Below are 23,041 nucleotides of genomic sequence, written 5' to 3'. Positions count from 1 at the left end.
CAGTTTCAGCTTTCTACATATGGCTAGCCAGTTTTCCCAGCAACATTTATTAAATAGAGAATCCTTATTCCATTTCTTGTTTTTGTCAGATTTGTCAAAGATCAGATGGTTGTAGATGTCTGGTATTATTTCCGAGGGCTCTATTTGCACAAACAGTTCTTTAAAAATTCCCTGGTAAAATTATACTGTAGAATTATATCTGATAATTCTATTCTTTGTTTTAAAATTTGACTATAATTTAAAATTTTTACTTTACATTTTAATATAAGAACTTTGAATCTAAAAGACAAACACAAAAATGGCTATCTATACTATCTATACTACTGTGCAACAAAGAAACTAAATCATCTTCCCTCCCCAACCTTTTAATCTGGAACCATTCCTTGCCTGTTTTGACTTTTAGGACATTGAACATTTTTTAGGAGTCCAAGTCGTTGTCTTACAGAATATCACACATTCTAGATGAGTCTGATTGCTAATGTTAAACGTTTTTAGTAAGGGTACTACATTGGTAATGCTGTAGTACTCTTAGCAAACCTGTTGTAGTACTCTTACCCTGCAGAGGTAAACCCTCATTGAATCACATCAGCATTCACATCATGTAAGCTCCTCCCACTATTGATAATTATGTTGTATGAGTTGGTTAATGGAGCAAATGCCAGATCTCATCATTGTAAAGGTACATTATTTTTTCCCATTTGTAACCAGAAGTAATCTATGAAGTGAACCTTTGGCATTATGTAAACAAAATTGGTTCCTTTAAAATTTGTTTATGTGCTTTGTCTGAGAAGGATTACTTTTTAATCATGGGAAATCTGAACTTCTGAGACATTCCCACTAGACGATGCTAAATTTTGTTGAAGGCCATCATTTAAGGTAGTGTCTGCCAAATCTCTCCATTTTAAGTGCATTTTTTATTTTGTTAATTAATAAGCAACACATGAGGCCATGTGAATATCCTGTTCCTCAAAAACTTTCCACTCAGTGTTTTTTTACAATTACAGTCTTTTAATTATAACGTAATTGTGTGCCCACACTAGAGCTTCAAATTTAAAGAACTACGAAAGTCTCTTCCTTATCCTACTCCAGACTCCAACTCACACTTTTGTAACATACTTTACGTACACTCTGTTAACCACTCCTTGTGCATCCTTCTGGAAGTTTTCAATGTATAAACAAACATATATGCATTTCTTGTCTTTTTTTTTTACAACAAATGGGATCACAGTACATATATTGTCTTATAACTTTTTTTTCACTTAATATATCCTGCACGTCTTTCCTATCAGTAGGTACACATTCATCTCATTCTTTTTAATAACTAAAGAGTATCCTACTTACCATTATTTCATTAATCTCTTCAAGTATACATCACTCTGTTCGTTCACAGTTTTATACAATTTCCAACAATGTTACATTAAACATCCTTGTACATATAACTGTTCATGTTTTATGTGAATACACTTGAGTAAAAGTTCTAGAAACATAACTGCTGGGTCCAAATGCATGTGTAATTTCTTTTCTTTTGATAAATACTGCCAAACTTTCTTTTTAAATTGCATTAATTTCTGCTGCCATCAACAGCAATGCTGTTTCCTCATCTCTTCTTCCTCATCAACACTGGACATTAGCAAATTCTTTAATCTTTGCCAATCTGAGAGGTAAAAGAAAAATAGCAGCTCACAGTCTTTTAATTTTTATTTTTGTAAATAAGAAAGTCAACCATCTTTCCATGAAATTATTGAATATTTGAAATACTTTATGAATTGCTTATTTATAGGCTCTATCCTTTTTCTATTAAATATTCCTAAGAACAATATTTTAAACCATGTATTTGAAGAAGTGTAAAGCAAGTTTCATTATAATATTCATAAAACATTCTGTTAGTTGGTAATTTCTACCTAAGACACTCTCCCATCAGAGAAAAATCTATAGTTTCTGTGAGTGTATACTTTCACTACCTTTAATACCCCTTTACTCAAGTGACCTATAGATTGAAAATACTTTCATAAATGTGCTAGAGAATTTCCTATATCAAATCTCCTTAATTCATTTTTTAAGAAATCAAATTTCTATAGGCAAGTAGTAGGAAACAATTTAAAATTATGAAATCAGCATATTGATCTTTAACATTTTAGAACCATTAATTCATCTAGGATTTCTCATTTAGTACGAAACCAAGAAGACATTTCCAAGAACAGTGAAACTAAAAATCTAAATTAAATCTGTCTAGAGAGAGCACAGTACATCTTTTACTGTTATACGAGCTACTCTCTTTCTACTTAAAAAGTCAATCTGTATATACCTGGAGTACACAGTCACGGGCTAGAGTGTGATAAAACTTGCCTGATCAATGTAAAAAGCTGTGCCTGCACGGATCTCTCGTCGCTGTTTGAGATCAGTTTCAGTGGTGTCCCTTGACAGGGCAATGTATTCGACCTCCCGTTTGGTCAGCTCCTGTAGAGAAGAGAATGAAATTATTCCAAAAATAAAATGAAATTTCCAGCATATGATTTGGAACAAGTTATCTGACAATGGCACTGCCCTTGAGAAGTGCATTTTTAAACCTAATTCTGGATTGAAACTTGTTGAGTCTAAGCTTTGAGAAAAAATAAATAAATTGAACGTTAATCAAAATATCTATATATTCTCCTCAGAGCTCTTCTTCTATAGCACTCAATCCTACTACTTAAGCAATAATAATCAAAATTCAATTTTACAAACCTTAATTTTTCCTGTAGAATTATTTCCAAATATAATGAGCAATAATTTGACAGTATTACTATTTTGTTTGCCCACAAACTATAGCCATTTCTATAAGTAATGTTCATCTTTTTTAAAGGGGTGATATAGATTAATTTATTCCATGGATCAATGTTTGCCAAGTGTATACAGTATGTCAGGTACTTTACCAAATGTGATAACAAGGTAAAAATACCAATGATCAGCTGGGCGTGGTGGCTCACACCTGTAATTCCAGCACTTTGGGAGGCCGAAATGGGCGGATCACTTGAGGTCAGAAGTTCGAGACCAGCCTGGCCAACATGGTGAAACCCTGTCTCTACTAAAAATTCAAAAATTAGCCAGGTATGGTGGTGCATGCCTGTAGTCCCCGCTATTCGAGAGGCTGAAGCAGGAGAACTGCTTGAACCCAGGAGGTGGAGGTTGAGGTTGCAGTAAGCCGAGATCACATCACTGTATTCCAGTCTGGGCAACAAAGCAGACTCAATGTCAAGAAAAAAACAAAAACAAAAACAAAAAACAATAATCAGGTAAACAGAAGGTAAACACACATGCATAGTTGTAAGAGAAGTAAAACGAGGATTTAAAAAAGGAGAAGAAGGAGGTGAAGAAAAAGGAGGAGGAAAAGGAAGGAGGAGAAGGAGCAGGAGGAGGAGAAAAAAATCAAAAAAATCATGAGATTTGAAGGGGAAACTATGCAGAATTCTTCTGTTTCAAGATAATTTATCCATCCTTAAAAGTCTTTTGCCCTATCATCATGTACAAAAGTTTTAACGTTATCTTTGGTTTTACAATGTTGAAGTAAAAACAATGACATTCTCTAATCAAATAAGGCACACAATAAGTTTTTACTAAACATGGGAAACAAACTGATTTACTGAAGCGTAACGGAAAATGGGAATGAACATGCCATTAATGGCAAAAAGGGATATTGCCATACAAGGGGATTTTTTTCTCCATCCTATCTCCATATGCTACTGATAAAAACATATTGTTGTAATTTACGTCTTCTTTAATGTGCTTGTCCCCATGTTACATAACTTTATGTATGTAAAGGAGGAAAAAAAATATTTTTTCTTTTTTTTTTTTTTTGAGACAGTCTTACTCTGTCACCCAGACTGTTGTGCAGTGGTGTGATCTCAGCTCACTGCAACCTCTGCTTCCCAGGTTCAAGCAATTCTCATGTCTCAGCCTCCAGAGTGGCTGGGACTACAGGCATGTGCCACCATGCCTGGCTAATTTTTGTATTTTTTAGGACAGATGGGATTTCACCATGTTGGCCAGACTGATCTCGAACTCCTGACCTCAAGTGATCTGCCCACCTCGGCCTCCGAAAGTGTTGGGATCACAGGCATGAGCCACTGCACCCAGCCTAAAAGGAGGAAACATTTTTAAATGGAGAAAATGCAGAGCAGTGGCAAAGACGTGGTGATACCAAAGGATGTTTCCCTAAAAACAAATGAATTGGCTGAGAGAGCACAATTTTGGAGTAGAGTAGCAATGTCTCTTGTTGGCAGTTATTTACTTCTTGCTCCTGGAACACATCACTAGTATCTTCATGTCTGCTTCATGACTGACTGGATGTGATCTACCTCAAAGAAAAACCCTCTCATTTACAATAGGCATCCACTGGTTGACAAAGTTACATATGTCTCTTACTGTTAAATTGCACAGAGTTACACCCTGAACTGCTACATGATCATTATCCTCAGCTTCCTTTGCTCTTCATCAGCCATGACAAGCACCAAAGTCTCCCCAGGTGCTGATTCACAAAAGAGGCACGAGTACATTCACAAACAGCCCCAGGAGCAGCAGATGGAGGAGGGAGGAGTGGTATGATTTTTTTGAACAAACTACCAAAGTCCTTTTATATGAGTTAAGTATAAAATAAACACAACCATGAAATTATTCCTATTTATTTTCTCATGGTTTAACATGCTTGCCCCAAATTTTCTGCCTTTAAAGATCTCATCCACTCTGGCTATCACTATACATAGGCTGTTATTCTTAGGGGCAATAGTACTCACTGCAGTGTGCAAGGTGGTGTAGGCTAGTATTAAGTTTTCCTATGTGTATCCACAGCTTAAGGTTGCCTCAGCTCCATTCCACAATTTAAAGTGAGAGTGTTGTTGGTTTCTTTTTTAAAGACACATGTTTCACACTTACAAACCTATGTTGCATTTTTTAACCAACCAGGCTTCTCATAATCTCTTAGTCCCTCTCATTTCACTTTCTCAATAAGCTCAAAGCCTTGCCAAAAACAAAATCTCAGTGAGATATTGTGGTCTTTGAAATAAGCAAGGTAGCAAGTGCACATCTTAAAATTAAAAAGGCTTGGCTGGGCACGGCGGCTGTAATCCCAGCACTCTGGGAGGCGGAGGCAGGCAGATCATGAGGTCAGGAGTTGGAGACCAGCCTGCCCAAAATGGTGAAACCCATTTCTACTAAAAACATGAAAAATTAACCAGGTATGGTGGCACACGCCAGTAGTCCCAGCTACTTGGGAAGCTGAGGCAGCAGAATCACTTGAACCCAGGAGGGAAAGGTTGCAGTGAGCCAAGATCAAGCCACTGCACTGCAGCCTAGGTGACAGAGCGAGACCCCAGCTCAAAAAAAAAAAAAAAAAAAAGGCTCTAGATCTGTAATTCTCAGTACCTTACTCAGCATTCTTAGATAAGACACTTTTATCTTATATATTAATAAAGTGAGGATGGCTCTAGAGTAGCACGTTTTACCTCACAAACTAGTTCTAGGGATAAATAAAAGATAAAGCAATGAGCTAGTGCAAGTTAGGTTCTGATTTATTCATGTATTTATTATTTCTGCCCCACATGATTTTTGAAGTACCAAAGAAGATACACCACTGAAATAAAAGAGTGTACAAGGTAGATTTCAGTAGCATAGAAATCAATCATTTCATAGCAAATAATACAAGGAACTTAAGTTTAAATAAGGTTTTTCTCTTCATCCTAAAAAACGTCTTTAGAACACAGCTTCATCTGGTGGCATTCTTCCATTAATCATTAGGGTAATGCCTACTAATACTGACAAAATAGTGGAAAACACTTGTAAATTTTCTTTTTTTGTTGTTTGTTTGTTTGTTTTTTGAGATGGAGTCTCACTCTGTCGCCCAGGCTGAAGTGCAGTGGCACGACCTTGGCTCACTGCAACGTCCACCTCCTAACTTCAAGTAATTCTCCTGTCTCATCCTCCTGAGTAGCTGGAATTACAGGCACCCAGCACCATGACCTGCTAATTTTTATATTTTTAGTAGAGCTGAGGTTTCACGATGTTGGCCAGGCTGGTCTCAAACCCCTGACCTCAGGTGATCCACCCACCTCGGGCTCCCAAAGTGCTGGGATTACAGGTATGAACCACTGTGCCTGGCCACGATTTGGAAATTTTCTTATTTGGGTTGAGATTTCAGCTTCAATTCACTTAACAACAGTTCTCAAAGAACTGTAAATGTTTAAGAGGACATGTCAGAAAGGGGAAACATGGGATTTCAACTTTAGCTCTATTATTTACCAGCTGGATAAAGCTTGAGTGAGTTATTTAACCTCTGTGAACTTGTTTTCTCATCTATTTAAAGAAAACACAAAGAGATATGTAACACAGAAGAGATACTCTACAGACCTTAGGCTTCCTTTAAAGACTGCATAACTTCCAAAAGTCAAGGGAATTGTCTGGCGTTTTAAAATGTGAGCCTGAGATAAGGGAATGTTCACTAAACAGTATAATACCAACTTTTGTTTTGTTAACTTCAGACTTGCTGATTCTATCTGCTACTCATTGCCTGAATTTATATCTCTTTTCTACTGGAAGTGGGGACTTTCTAGTCACAGTAAAATTTGCTAAAGCTATGAAAGGTAAATATACATTTGACTCCCAAATAACTTATGCCAAACACTTTATAAACAAATAACTCTTTGATGTCAGCATTTGTTTCAAATAATGACTAATTCTGATATTTTTTATGAATTCTTAATCTTATTTTATTTCATAGCTTACAAAGTTAAGAGCCTTAGAAATTGACAAGAATTAACTGCTCACCAAGTACTGCATAGCAATAGAGCGTCGAAGAGGCCCAGGAGGTCCTATTAGAAAGACATCTTGCCCCAAAAGATCCTTCTGCATTATCCATCTTAGATGCTGAACTACAGATTGAGCCAGGGAGTCTGAAACTATAAAGAAAAAAGAGAAAATGAAGTGCAAATTTAAGTATTACTTATAATATAAATCTCCAAGTAATGTGGACATATATATATAAATGTATATAAAATATATGTTTATCTGTGTATGTGTTTATAAACATATGTATATAAATATATATAAAACATATGTATATAAATATATATAAACATATACATATGTTTATCTGGACAAACATATAGACACCTGGTGAATTTTCACATAGTTTACAATAAAACCATTATTGTCGATGCTAAAACAAGATTAAGTTTATGATATCACAAAGATTTACATATTCCTTACTTGAAAGCTTTCCATAACATTTGAATAATAACCTATAACTGTTCCTAAAGAAATAAAAGTTATTGTCAAGGACGATTTGAGGAACTGATTTGATTACTTCAATCACAATTTTATAGTCCAATCTTTTTGTTCTAAAAGAGAGATAAGACCAAATCATCCCAGATAGTTCATGATTATGATAGTCTTAGAAAATCTGAGGAAAGCATACTACAACTTAAGTTGGTAATGGGTTGTAAGATCATGGTTAGAAAATTTGATGTAGACTTAAAACTACTTCCTTAGAATTAACTATTTAAGTCTATTTTATACCAAACTCTTTTGTGAATAGAAGACCACCCCATGCAATGCCCTTCCAAGTCTACTATTAAATCACCCCATCAGTGTGCTCATCTTCTAACTAAGCATTTTCTAAAATGTTTAAATTAATATAATTAGTTTGTTTTTGCTCATATGTAAATCACCCAGTGAGTCCATTCCTGGGTATAAAAGAAAAACTCATAACCTTGTACATCAGGAGACACGTAGAATACTCAGAGCAGAATGGTCCAAAATAAAACTGGAGAGAGGACAATGAATAAATACACAGAATGGAATATTATACACAACAAAAACAGAATAAAAGACCCCCACTTCCAATGATATGTTTAACGCTTAAAGGTGTAATATTGAGTGAAAAAAAAGAATAAATCATGTATAATACAATACCATTTTGATAAATCTCAGTAAACTAGCAAATGAATTCTTTAGAAATAGATACATATGTGATAAAACAGTACTTGAAAAAGCAAAATGGCAAGGGAATGGTAAGTTGACAGTAACTGGATACCTGGGTGTAAGGAGTGGCCATGGAATCAAAGAAATTCTCATGTATAGCTTCAATGATATCGGTAATATTGTAGTTCTTACATTAGATGTGGGTTACAGTGTTTGTTTTATTATGTTGCATTTTATACAGACAGACACAGACATCTATATTACATAACATCTTTTGTATGTAGTAAATACTCCATACATCTTAAACTTTGTTTTATTACCCACTGAGGTCACAGATTAGTTCCAAGATCCAACTAAGAAAGCCTAGGACTAAATATCTAGTGCTTCTCCTCCTCTGACAGCACAATATTGTTAGGGTAGTCTCTCCTGTACTCCCCTACCCCAAAGAAAGCAAACATTTAATCATTGGAAAAGATAATTTTCTGATTTTCATTATCCTGGTAGGAAGATCAAGGACAAGGTTTTGGGCAAATTATTTGGTTTATCATGTCACTAGGGTCACACTAAAGCATATTATAATCTCCCCAGAACAAATGCCCATATGTCTGAGACTAATTACTCAGTAGAACTGCTTGGTTTCTCTCTTGTTTTTACAAATCCTCTAAGACATGCATCCCTAGCGGGATAAAATCCCTAAGACATGCATCCCTCGTGGGATAAAAGTTGGTTCCTGGAAGGGGGACTTGAAAAAAACGTTTAGATGTTACAATAGTTTGTGGTCCTCGGCCAGGCATGGTGGCTCACACCTGTAATCCCAGCACTTTGGGATGCCAAGGCAGGTGGATCACCTGAGGTCAGGAGTTCAAGACCAGCCTGGCCAACATGAGGAAGCCTGTAGTCCCAGCTACTCGGGAGGCTGAGGCTGAAGAATCACTTGAACCCAGGAGGCAGAGGTTGCAGTGAGCCAAGATCATGCCACTGCACTCCAGCCTGGGTGATAGAGTGAGACTCCATCTCTAAAAGGGCACAGTACATAAACAGATATATAACATATCTATAGTATTCAAATTTCATGGGGTTAAGAAGGAATAATGATAGGGAGAAAACACCCACAGGAGAGTAATAAAGAAAAACAGATGGAAAAATACTGCTCTAAGACCTATACTTTTGAGCAATCTATTAGGTAGTTTCATGATGCTAGCATGCAACTGGCCTGAGTCTAGAGAGTTAATCTTATTTATAACTATCACATGCCCTTTTATCTATTTTCTTTTCTGCTTGAAGCTTAAATCAATCTTTATAATATACAGTCTATTATTTCTTGCTTCAAGACAAGTCAGCCTCCTTGCTGCTTAAAGATGAAACAAAATAAGAGTTAAGACGCCTTAACTTCTTTATTAGTAAAACTACACAATTTTCCCCATGCTGCAAACCTATTACCTCTTCCTACTCTGATATCAAACATATAATAAAAAACTTAAACACTTCGGGTTTTTTCTTTACATTTTCATAAATCTCAGCTTAATTTGGCCACAGGCATTCTCTATAGTACTCTCACAGTTTTGTGTCACTTTGTATTCAACTTTGGCAATGTGCCTGACCTTCCATTACCTGGACTTGATAATTTAAAATCCAAAATTTGTAAAGTTCCAGAAGGTAAAGCCAAGTTGGTTTCTTTAACTTCCTCCCACCTTTTATTATTTATAACTATTGGTAACTATTTATAATTATGGAGTCTCAATTTAGTTCTACACTTCCAGTTCATTTTGAATGTTTTGACCTTGGAACCATATTCATTTTCAAGATTTTTTAAAATTTAAGGTAGCAGTTCCTAATCAAATGTGAGGCCTGCCCCTCATAAATTTTCTGTATAATAAAGTGCTGATGTTTAGGAATAACTTATCTTTTCATTTTTTGAAGCAAACTGGAGCGGAAGTGAAGTTATAGCCATAATAATAGAGCCATTTATACGCCAGAGTACTTTCTTAAATAGAAGAGAAAAGCATGGAGTTATTTAAAGCTAGGGCCCTGGGAATTATGCATAATCTTGTTTATGCTCATGGGAGTGTCTTCCACTTCAGCATGATGCACATGTACTGAGAAACACGGCCCTAAGGCATATCGGCCTAGTCTCAGTCCTTCCTTTATTCTTACCACTCAACAGTGGTTCTCAACTGGTGACCATACTGCTACCATTCTAGACCTGCCAGGAGGCATTTGGAAAATGTCTGGGAGTACTCTGAGTTGTTGCAAAGCTTTGGGGAATGAGAAATAATTTGACACATCACTGATATTTTGTGATGGTAAATGCAATGACCAAGACAGTCTCATCCTGCCCAGTATGTCAATGGCAGCATAGCTGAGAAATACTGTGTAGTCATTATTTTTTCTCAAGGCCTCTGTTGCCTGCACACCACTAATGAGTTTGTCACAATTAAGCCCAGAGAAAGAGTTTCTCTCTATTTCCTTTACCTTCTGAAAGATAAAACTTTTAGGGAGGAAATCAGTAGAGAATAAGTTATACCTTTAGATTAAGCCTGTAGGAGTTGTCAGGATATCTAAGGCTCTCATCATCACATTCCAATTTTACATAAGTTTCTTAATACATATAAGTTACTTCTGAATCCCATGGCTGGCCTTGTAGTCTATGGCATACCTTCACAAAGAACATATATTTTCCCTGCTTTTATTCTCCCCCAATAACAATACTAATAATGGTCATAATTTATTGCATTCCTATCAATTAACAGGTAAACATACAAATGATTTTTCATATAGGATCTCATAACAATTCTAGAAAGCAGCAGACCTATTGTATAAGGACACAGATTCAAGACAGACTGGCTGGGTTCAAATTCCAACTCTACTATTTACTAGCTATGTAACCTTAATCAAGTTACTTAACCTCTCTGCTCAGTTTTCTCATCTGTATAATAGATATAATTGTACTTACTTATAAAGTTGTTATGAGGATTATATTAAGCACTTAGAAAACTGTCTAATAATAGTAAATGATGTGTTTGTTAAATACTCATTAATCCCATTTTACAATAAGAAAATCAAAATTGGAAATGTAGTATCATTTGTCTATAGTTGGTAAGTCCATAAACCAAGATTTACACCTAAGTTGTTTAAGTCCAAAACTTGTATTTCAGTCATTATATTCTACAGACCCATCAAAAGCTTTTCAACAGGTGTCCAGCTTCAGGTGCAAGGCTTTCCCTATAAGTGTGGACCTCTCAGGGCTACATCAAATTTAGTGGACTTGCTGTTCCGGTCAATAGCTCTACCTCTTTTTGGTGGTATCAATGATATGTTTTATTCCTTTTATTAAAATTTCAAATTTATTTTGTAATGAATATTGTTATCGGAGGATCTACTTCTCAAAGAAAATCCAACTTTCACTTATTCATGTTTTAGTATAGTGTATTTTGTCAAAAAGCATGTCTGTATTTAATGTGTCAGGAAATTGCATTAAACTACTAAAAGCAAGCATCATGCAGTGCTATGTGGTATCTGTGGTATACTTTACATTAACGCTTGAAACTAGCTGTATTTTTAGAATGGCCTCAAGAAAACATGAGTCATACTTAAAAGCATGCCAGAAATAGAAACAAGATTTAAGACTGTACATTACGAACACCTGCAAAACAAAGTGCCAAACTGCCATACATAACCTAATATAAACATAGCAGAGTACACGAGAGACATCCCCAGCTTCAACGTTTTCAGGCACAAGATGCTACCTTCCAGGAGTCCACATAATAATATACTGATGTCAAAACAATCCCAAAGAGCTTGATCCTATATTCTAAGATTCCTTTTCTATGTAAAGATAAAAACATGTAGTTCATGTTGGCCTAAATCCCGGACTCAATTCCTAACCAATATTTGTTTTCAAAAAATATGTACTATTTTTTGCCCAGCCATATTCAAAGGCTTTAAAGTAATTTTATCACAGTTACCTAAATTATAATTTTCTCCCTTCATGAACTCAAATTTTCATTTAAGTTAAAATTAAAATTCTAGAAAATTAAGCATAGGTCAGATTCTATTATAATAAATCCTTCAAAACTGTTGATATTTTCTTAGTATCCCAAAAAGCAACATAATATAATGGAGGGGGAAAAAAAAAAGCCTTTGAAGCCAGACAGACCTATTGTGATTTTTTTCACCCTGTCTTTCATCCACGTCCTCAGACAAGCATTTTGACTCTTTCGGATCTGTTTCCTTATTTTCTTTTTTAAATTTTTTTATGATACTTTAAATTCTGAGATACATGTGCCGAACATGCAGATTTGTAGTTTCCTTATTTTCAAAACAAAGATAATAATACTTATTGAGTAATGGTTTGTGAGGATTACAGGTAAAGCACCGTGCCCAGTTCCTCAGCCAATGAGAACCAGTTATGGGAGAATTATTCAAGTCTCATCCTCACCTGCAAACTCCTATCTCTGTTGTGTACCCTGGACACCAGGCTGTATAGTGCGGACTTGGTGGATATGAATAGGCTCCTGAGTTTACATTCAAATTACCTGCTGGGCCTAGAGCCAAATCTGAAGAAATAAGGGAGAAAGGAACCCAGTGCTTATCACATCCTCACTGGTAAAGCCTATGTTAGAGTACTTTCACTTGACATTTCATTACCATTTCATCACCCCACAAAACAGCTCAGAGAGAATCTACACCTAGGCCCATAACACTTCCCTGAATTTGATTTTTCTACCACATCACAACGCGAGATTTCAAAAGAAGCGTGACTAACTTCCTCACTGCAACTACGTGCTCATCTGCTGAACTTTCCCCTATTTACCTTGTAACATTCTGTAGTTAGATATAATGGACATGAAGGGTAAAAACATTTAGCCCCAAAGTCCTCATTATTTACAACACAAACTAACCGAACTAAAAAATTAATTTATTCACACAGCTATATTTATTAAGGATCTACTATACGCTCAGTACCAAGAATACAAAGATGAATAAAATAAGGTTCTTTGAGACATCAAAAGAAATAACACATATATAAAACATCAGCTTATACAGCTTATATAAAGTCAATCATTTATAAAGTGGGTTGATGTTTCTATGATACAATATAGCTGTTATCAAAACTAAATAATACCTACAGCATTGGCCAGTACAGTGCTCAGCACAGAGAAGATATTCAGCTTTTCTTAAAATTGGAAAAATTCATCAATATGTATTAAATAATTATACATATCCATATTCAATGACTAAGTATCATGTTGTTCACTTTTGTGTAAGGGTACAAAATAAGAGTAAATTTGCTTGTATTTGTATAGAAAAATGCAAGACAGATTCCCCTGAAACTAATACTGTGAGAATTAACATGAATGAGAATGGGGTGAATACAAAATTTCTCAATGTATATCTTTTTATATTGTTTTGATTTCTGAACCACAAAAATATATTAGTTCTGCAAAAAAGTTATTTTTTCAAAGTCATGCTTTAGAAAATATTTTACATAAGAAAATGTCCACAATATATTGCTTTATGAAAATGGTCTGTACATATAAAAGTACGGTCTGTAAATTAAAAAAGGTAAGAAAATATTCTGTATATACAAAATAGTATATACAGTACATACTATTGTTTTCTTAAATGATACACATATACATAGTCATTTTTTAAAATATTATATACATTTTACAACGATTCAAGCCATGCAAAGTGTATTCTCTGACCAAAACTAAATTAAATTAGAAATTAGTAACAGAAAGATCTTTGGAAAATCTTCAAATATTTAGAGACTAAATAACATAATTCTACATGGCACATGGGATCATTGCTAAAATGGCTGATTAGAAGTTCCTAGCACTCTTCTCCTCCATAAAAAAAACCAAGCCAAACAAATGAAAAAAACACATTTCAACCAAAATAAATAAAAGAGAGCCCTGGAGAACTGCAAAGGAGTAGGAGAAATCCTGTAGAGCACAGAAACCCAGGATGGCCACAAAGAGAAGAAAAGGAAACTTTGCCTCTGCCAAGGATGATCTCAGCCCCTATTTGGGGATCAGCCTGGACCCAGGAGGTATTTCTCTCTGCAGGAAAAAGGTAAGCAGAAGGACACTAACAGCTCCCATCACTACTATGGATACCTGTAGTCTTTGCTACTAGAGATTCCTGCAGTCCTCACAGGCTCTGAGCCCAGCTGAGGGAGCTCCTCAGAGTACACATTCTGTGCTACTCCCAGAGAAGAAACTGACACTGTGCCTTACCCCAGTCCCCTCCCTGAGCTGCTACTGTGTTGCAACCAGAGCCACGGCTACTGTGCATCCTGTTCCAGGGATGGGTAGTCATTGTACCCCTCCATCCTGGAGGCTTTGCCATCACTGCAGCACAGCTACCTGGTAGCCCCCAATCCCTGAATTTAGCTAGTGCTATGCTCCAAGTTACCCTGAAGCTGCTCCATCCCCTGCATCCCACACTTTGGTGTATCCTGCCCTTCAAAGCCTGGGCTGAAGTGATTCTCTCACTGGGGACCCACAGCATCAAACTACTCCCAGACACCACATTAATGCAACATCCTATCCTCCTGGATAGCCCAACCCTCTGGCACACTAGAGCAGATGTCCTACCCAGTGCCATAGCCGACACTGTACCCTGCCTCTCAGGGAACTAGCACCTCATCCAGCCCATGTAGCTGTATATTTTAGGGTCAAGCTGATACAGTATCTTACTTCCAGGTAATCAAAACCTTGGATGAGCTGTGCCTCTCTCCTACAGGTCAAATGGCCACAGGGCCTTTCCTCCCTAGAACAGGACTAGGAACTCAGAATCTGAGCTGCTGAGAAGCCCCACCTCCCCAGGCAGTAGAGTGACGCTGTACTGCTCCCTGTCCCCTGGGCCATATCTGTGCCTTGCCATTTCTGGGTTCTTGACAGTGCTGCACCTGGCTGCACAGAACCTGGGCTATTGCTGAGTGTCACAGTCCCAGCATCAAGAGTACCTAGTGTGTGACATCTCATCTCCCAGGGCTGACATTACCACTGTGTCCTGTTGATTCTAGGTCCCAAATTGCAGCTGTGCCCTATTCTCTGGGGCCTGAACCTTTGGGGTTCCCCTTCTTCCATGGAGCCATGCCAGTTCTGCACCCTGCCCTCCAGGGTCAGAGCCACAGCTATATCCCTGTACCCTGGGTGCAAGCTGTTAGAAAGCGGTTCAGGGTCAAGAGCAAACACATTCAAAAGCTAGCAGAAGGCAAGAAATAACTAAGATCAGAGCAGAACTGAAGGAGATAGAGACACAAAAAACCCTTCAAAAAATCAATGAATCCAGGAGCTGGTTTTTTGAAAAGATCAACAAAATTGATAGACCACTAGCAAGACTAATAAAGAAAAGAGAGAAGAATCAAGTAAACGCAATAAAAAATGACAAAGGAGATTTACCACCAATCCCACAGAAATACAAACTACCATCAGAGAATACTAAAAACAACTCTGCACAAATAAACTAGAAAACCTAGAAGAAATGGATAAATTCCTGGACACATACACCCTCCCAAAACTAAACAAGCAAGAAGCTGAATCTCTGAATAGACCATTAACAGCCTCTGAAATTGAGGCAATAATTAATAGCCTACCAACCAAAAAAAAGTCCAGGACCAGACAGATTCACAGCCGATTTCTACCAGAGGTACAAAGAGGAGCTGGTACATTCCTTCTGAAATTATTCCAAACAATAGAAAAAGAGGGAATCCTCCCTAACTCACTTCATGAGGCCAGCAAGTCTGGCAGAGACACAACAAAAAAAGATAATTTTAGACCAATATCCCTGATGAACATCGATGCAAAAATCCTCAATAAAACACTGGCAAACCGAATCCAGAAGCACATCAAAAAGCTTATCCACCACGATCCAGTTGGCTTCATCCCTGGGATGCAAGGCTGGTTCACCATATGCAAATGAATAAATGTAATCCATCACATAAACAGAACCAAAGACAAAAACCATATGATTATCTCGATAGATACAGAAAAGTCCTTCAACAAGGGTCAATAGCCCTTCATGCTAAAAACTCTCCATAAACTGGGTATTGATGGGACGTATCTCAAAATAATAAGAGCTATATATGACAAGCCCACAGCCAATATCATACTGAATGGGCAAAAACTGGAAACATTCCCTTTGAAAACTGGCACAAGACAGAGATGCCCTCTCTCATCACTCCTATTCAACATAGTGTTGGAAGTTCTGGCCAGGGCAATCAGGCAGGAGAAAGAAACAAAGGGTATTCAATTAAGAAAAGAGGATGTCAACTTGTCCCTGTTTGCAGATGACATGATTGTATATTTAGAAAACCCCACTTGTCTCAGCCCAAAATCTCCTTAAGCTAATAAGCAACTTCAGCGAAGTCTCAGGATACAAAATCAACGTGCAAAAATCACAAGCATTCCTATACACCAATAACAAACAGAGGGCCAAATCATGAGTGAACTCCCATTCACAATTGCTTCAAAGAGAATAAAACACCTAGGAATCCAACTTACAAGGGATGTGAAGGAACTCTTCAAGGAGAACTACAAACCACTGCTCAACAAAATAAAAGAGGACACAAACAAATGGAAGAACATTCCATGCTCATGGATAGGAAGAATCAATATCGTGAAAATGGCCATACTGCCCAAGGTAATTTATAGATTCAATGCCATCCCCATCAAGCTACCAATGACTTTCTTCACAGAATTGGAAAAAACTACTTTAAAGTTCATATGGAACCAAAAAAGAGCCCACATTGCCCAGACAATCCTAAGCCAAAAGAACAAAGCTGGAGGCATCACGCTACCTGACTTCAAACTATACTACAAGGCTACAGTAACCAAAACAGCATGGTACTTGTACCAAAACAGAGATATAGACCAATGGAACAGAACAGAGCCCTCAGAATACCACACATCTACAACTATCTGATCTTTGACAAACCTGACAAGAACAAGAAATGGGGAAAGGATTCTCTATTTAATAAACGGTGCTGAGAAAACTGGCTAGTCATATGTAGAAAGCTGAAACTGAACTCCTTATACAAAAATTAATTCACCTTATACAAAAATTAATTAATACAAAATTAATTCAAGATGGATGAGAGACTTAAAATGTTAGACCTAAAACCATGAAAACCCTAGAAGAAAACCTAGGCAATATCATTCAGGTCATAGGCATGGACAAGGACTTCATGACTAAAACACCAAAAGCAATGGCAACAAAAGCCAAAATTGACAAATGGGATCTAATTAAACTAAAGAGCTTCTGCGCAGCAAAAGAAACTATCATCAGAGTCAAAAGGCAACCTACAGAATAGGAGAAAATTTTTACAATCTACCCATTTGACAAATGGCTAATATCCAGAATCTACAAAGAACTTAAACAAATTTACAGGAAAATAATCAAACAACCTCACCAAAAAGTGGGTGAAGAATATGAACATGACACCACAAGTGAAAAATTCCACACATTTGACTGCATGTGAGAGGTCGCAGTCAAAAAGCAGGCATTCAACACCCAATTTACTCAGCATCCCCAAGGGAAAAATAGAACTACCTTCAGGCTACATGTATAAGATATACATTAAACACAACTGGACTTCGTGTTTGAGTTGGGTTCCCATCCCCGCAATGTCTCATTATGTATAAGCAAATATTCAAAAACTTTTTAAAATCTGAAATCCAAAATAACTCTGGTCCCAAGCATTTCAGACAAAGGATGGCCAGCTTGTATATCTATACAATAGAATATTAGGCCAGGCGTGGTGGCTCACGCCTGTAATCCCAGCACTTTGAGAGGCTGAGGTAGGCGGATCACAAGGTCAAGAGATTGAGACCATCCTGGCCAACATAGTGAAACCTCGTCTCTACTAAAAATACAAAAATTAGATGGGTGTGGTGGTGCACGCCTGTAGTCCCAGCTACTCCGGAGGCTGAGGCAGGAGAATCGCTTCAATCCGGGAGGCAAAGGTTGCAGTGAGCCGAGATTGCGCCACTGCACTCCAGCCTGGGGGACAGAGCGAGACTCCGTCTCAGGGGGAAAGAAAGAAGAATATACATTATTGAGCCTTTAAAAAGGAGGAAATCTTACCACTTGCCACAACATGGATGAAGTTGGAGGACGTCATGCTAAGAGAAATAAATCAGACCCAGGGTGAAAAAAAAAAAAAGAAACCCTACACGAGCTCACTTACATGTGGAATCTGGTTAGGGCAGTGGGGAGCGGGGTAGTCAAAATACAGAGATATAGAAGAAAAACATTCATTACCAGGGGTAGGGGTGGGTAGGAAATGGGGAGATACAGGTCAGAGTATTTAAGTAGCAGATATGTAAGATGACCGAGTCTAGAGATCTAATGTACAATATGAGGACTATAAGTAATAAAATTCTACTGTGAAATTGTACTGAAATTCCTGCTAACTGAGTAGTTTTTAGCTGCTTTTGCCATACCAAAAAAAAATGGGTAACTATGTGAGATGATGGATATGTTAATTTGCTTCACTATAGTAACCATTTTACTATCTATATATATCCCATAACATCATGTTATATGTTACACATACAAAATTAAAAAAAAAAACTAACACATGGGCAAAGAAGAAATTAAAAGGGAAATTACAAAGCTTTTTGAACTGAATGAAAGAAAAAACAATGTATCAAAAATTTTAGCATTCCACTAAAGCTGCACTTAGGGAAAATTTTACAGCCCTAATTGCCTATCCTGAGAAAACGGAAGTGTTTCCAATTAATGGCTTCAGCTTCTGCCTTAAGAGACTAGAAAAAGAAGAGAAAATGAGATCCAAAGAAAGAAAAAAATATTCATCATAGCTTAAAATCAATGCAATGGAAAACAAAACACAAAGAAAATGAATGAAACCAAAATCTTGTTCTTTGAGACTAACAATAAAATTGACAAACCTCTGGTCAGACTATTAAGAGAGAGAAGACACAATTTGCCAACATCAGGAATGAGAGACAGAGAGAGACAGACAGACAGACAGACAGAAAATACAGATACTTCAGATATTAAAAGGATAGTAAGTGGATATTGTTAAAAAAAAAAAAAAAAAAAAACTTATGCTAACGTATTCCACAACTTAGAAGAAACAAAGTCCTTAAAAGAGTCAGCTCCTTTTTTAGTTGACACAATTAGAGATAACTTGAATAACTATATCTGTGAAAGAAATTGAATTTACAGTTAATAACCTCCCAAAAAGAAAACTCTGCGCCAAGATGACTTCACTGATGAATTCCACCAAACATTTAAGAAAAAATATCAATTGTATACAAATTCATTCAGAAAATTGAAGGGTAGGAAATTCTTCCCAATTCATTCTATGAGGTCAGTATTACCCTCATATCAAAATCTGACAAAGACATGACAAGTAAGGAAAGCTGCAGATCAATATCCCTCATATAGATGTACAAATCCTAAACAAAATGTTCACACAAATCCTAAACAAAATGTTCACACAAATCCTAAACAAAATGTTCACACACAAAATGTTCACACACAATAATATATTAAAAGACTCACACATTGTTACCAAGAGGGTCTTATCCCAGGAATGAGAAGTTGAAAAGTTAGCTTAACATCTGAAAATCAATTAATGTAATTCACATTAATAAACAAGAAAGAAAAAGAAAAAAAAAACACACAAGATATCAAAAGACACGGAAAAGCACTTGATGACATTCAACATCTCTTCCAGATTAAAAACTCTAAGCAAACTATGAACAGAAGAAAACTTCCTTAACTTGATAAAGAACATCTATGAAAAACCTTTACCTAATCTACTTAAAATCAAAGACTAAAGATCCTTTTCCCCAACTTCCGGAATAAGATATTCTCTCTCGTAACTTCTATTCAACATATTTCAATGTTTTACATAATAAATTACATATTAAAGAGATTTTAGCAAGTGCAATAAGGTAAACACATATAAGAAATCAGAGGCATCCAGACTGGAAAGGAAAAAGTAGAGCTGTCTTTATTTATAGACATGATTGTTTATATAGAAAAGTGATGCAATCTACAAAACAAGCTCTAGAACTAATAAGTGAGTTTTGCACAGCCTCAAGATTCAAGATCAGTATACAAAATCAACTGTACTTCTATGTGTAAGTCAAAAAGACAATACCATTTACAATAACATCAAAAAGTATGAAATACTCAAAGGATAAAGCTGACAAAACATATGCAAGACCTGTACACTGAAAACAATACAACATTGCTGAGAGAAATTAAAGATCTAAATAGAGAAATATATCTTGTTCATGAGTTGGAAGTTTCAATAATATTAAGACAGCAATTATCTCCAAAATGATCTACAGATTTAATGCAATCCCCATTAAAAATCCCAGCAGGCTTTTTTGTTGTTTTATAAATTGACAAGTTGATTACAAATCACATATAGATGCAAAGAACTTAGAATAACCAAAACAACTTTTTAAAAGAACAAAGATGGAGAATTAACATTATCTGATTTCCAGACTAATTGTAAAGTTACAGTAGTCAAAACAGTGAGGCACTGATGTCAAGAGAGAAAAATACATCGATGGTACAGAACAGTCTAGAAACAGACTCACAATATACACAGACATCAGACTTCTGACATAACTACAAAGGCAATTCAGTGAAGAAAGGACAGTCTTATCAGCAAATGGAGCTGAAACAACTAGATATCCACATGCAAAAAATAAACTTTGACCCATACCTTATGTCATATACAAGAATTAACTCAAAAAAGGATGACGGATACAAATGTAAAATCCACAAGTACAAAAACATCTCGAAAAAAATGAGAAGAGAAATCTTTGTGACCCTCAGTTAGACAAAGATTTTTAGGATTTCTTAGTTGACACCAAAAGTGCATTCCGTAAAAGTAAAAATTTAATAAGTTGGACTTCATTAAAATTTAAAACTCCTTCAGAGAACACTATTAAGAGAATAAAAAGATAAGCCATAGACTACAATAAAATATTTGCAAATCTTATATTTGATAAAGTTCTTATATCCAGAATATATAAAGAAAAGCAACTCAAAAAAAAAAAAAAAAAAACAACCCATCCAAAATGTAGGCAAAGATTTGACCAGACACTTTACCAAATATATAAAGATAATAAACACACAGATGCATCTTGCACAAGAAGATTAACATCTTTAGTCACTAGGAAATGCAATTTAAAATCACTGTCAGATACTACTACATAACTATTTTAATGGTTAAAATTCAAAAGTCTGACCACACCAAGAGCTGGCAAGAATATGGAGGAACTGGAACTCTGATACACTGCTAGTGGAAATGTAAAATGATACAACCACTGTGGAAAACAGAATTCTTAAAAAGTTAAACACCTACCACGTGATGCAGGTATTTACACAAGAAAAAAGAAAGCCTATGTCCATACAAAGACTTGTACATCAATGTTGAGAACAGCTTTCTTTTCTTTTCTTTTTTTTTTTTTTTTTTTTTTTTTTTTGAGATGGAGTCTCGCTCTGTAGCCCAGGCTGGAGTGCAATGGCATGATCTCAGCTCACTGCAAGCTCCGCCTCCGGGGTTTACGCCATTCTCCTGCCTCAGCCTTCCGAGTAGCTGGGACTACAGGCGCCCACCACTACGCGTGGCTAATTTTTTTGTATTTTTAGTAGAGATGGGGTTTCACCGTGTTACACAGGAATGGTCTCGATCTCCTGACCTCGTGATCTGCCCGTCTCGGCCTCCCAAAGTGCTGAGATTACAGACGTGAGCCACCACGCGCCCGGCCGAGTGCAGCTTTATTTCTGAGAGCCTATAACAACCCAAATGTCTACCAACATGTGTGTATAGAAACAAATTGTAATATATCCATACCATGGAATACCCCTCAGGCAGAAAAAACTCAAAATAATTAAGTTGAGTGATAAAAGCTAGACAGAAAAGTATATATGTTGCATGACTCCATTTATATAAAATTCTAGAAAATCCAAATAAATCTACAAAGCAGATTAATGATTCCTAGGCAATGGATGAACCAGGAAATGTTATAAAGAGGCACAAGTAAGCTTTTTGGGGACATAAATTTATTTGATCAGTATTTTGATTACAGTAATGTTTCCTGGTTATATACATATGTAAAAACTTACCAAATTATACATTCTAAATATGTGCAGTGTACTGCATGTCAGTTGTACCTAATAATACTGTTTTTAAAAATTAGAATTATATATATTAAAATATTAATAGTGTCTATTTAGGCTTATGGACAATTTTGGTTTTATCTTTTGTGTTTTCAATGTTTTCCAAGTTTTTTATGTTGACTATGTTTTATATTTGTAATAGGAACAAAAAGTTATACTTCTTACGTTTTGAAAAACCATACTGCAAAGTAATAACAGCCATACTGGAAGTAAAGAACTGACACGCATAGAAAGGAGCAATATGATGTGTGACATACCGCAGGATAGTGTGGCTGGCCAATAGATCACAATTTAACATCCAAAGTTCAACTTGCAGCTCAGCCTCCTAAAGTGCTGATGTATTAGGCATTGCTAAATTATAATTTGCCGAAGGCATCTTTATTAGTCTTAGTATAGCTAGTCATATTTATGACAATGACAACCACAAACACAAAATAAAACCAAGGAATGACCTTTTGTTATGAGCACATCTCGAAAGAACCAACAATTTTCAGGTCCTGTAAAATGAGTCCAAATTTCTTAAACATGAAGCATGAAATTATTTTTAGTCCAAATTTCTTACACAGAAAGCATGAACTTATTTTGTGGGTCAGGTCATAGAAAAAGCAGTTAGAACTTAGAATAGATGTATTCTTCATCTGAATAAAAGTTGCATTTAAACATGAAGTTTTTATTAGCTATTTTAAAAATTACAAATGTAATACATGCTTACTATAATTTTAAAAATTCAAAAATATAAAAAGAAAAATATATAAATGGTCTTTTTCAAGCCCCACTCCTAACCCAATGCCCCACAAGGAAGTCAAAGTTAAGAGCCTGCAGTGCTCCTCCCACACTTTTCTCTAAACACAGACAGACATATAATAAACCTGTAAAAGGTGTTTCAAATTGTTTAAGATTTTTTTTT

General features: G+C 36.1%; 1 protein-coding gene across 1 annotated transcript in view; it reads right to left on the bottom strand.

Annotated features, from left to right (window-relative positions):
• VWA8 (von Willebrand factor A domain containing 8) overlaps positions 1–23,041 on the bottom strand; it is a 384,129-nt gene that overhangs the window by 333,787 nt on the left and 27,301 nt on the right. The window contains exons 3-4 of the mRNA XM_017850208.1: positions 6,796–6,926; positions 2,347–2,457 (exon numbers count right to left, since the gene is read on the bottom strand). Coding sequence (XP_017705697.1) covers positions 2,347–2,457; positions 6,796–6,926 — 242 coding nt within the window. The remainder of the gene's footprint in view (positions 1–2,346; positions 2,458–6,795; positions 6,927–23,041) is intronic.

This window comes from Rhinopithecus bieti, unplaced genomic scaffold (assembly GCF_001698545.2).
Source record: "Rhinopithecus bieti isolate Rb0 unplaced genomic scaffold, ASM169854v2 scaffold_32955, whole genome shotgun sequence".
NCBI lineage: Eukaryota > Metazoa > Chordata > Mammalia > Primates > Cercopithecidae > Rhinopithecus > Rhinopithecus bieti.
The sequence above is the reverse complement of the archived record's forward strand: the minus strand, read 5'-3'. Positions and strand labels throughout refer to the sequence as shown.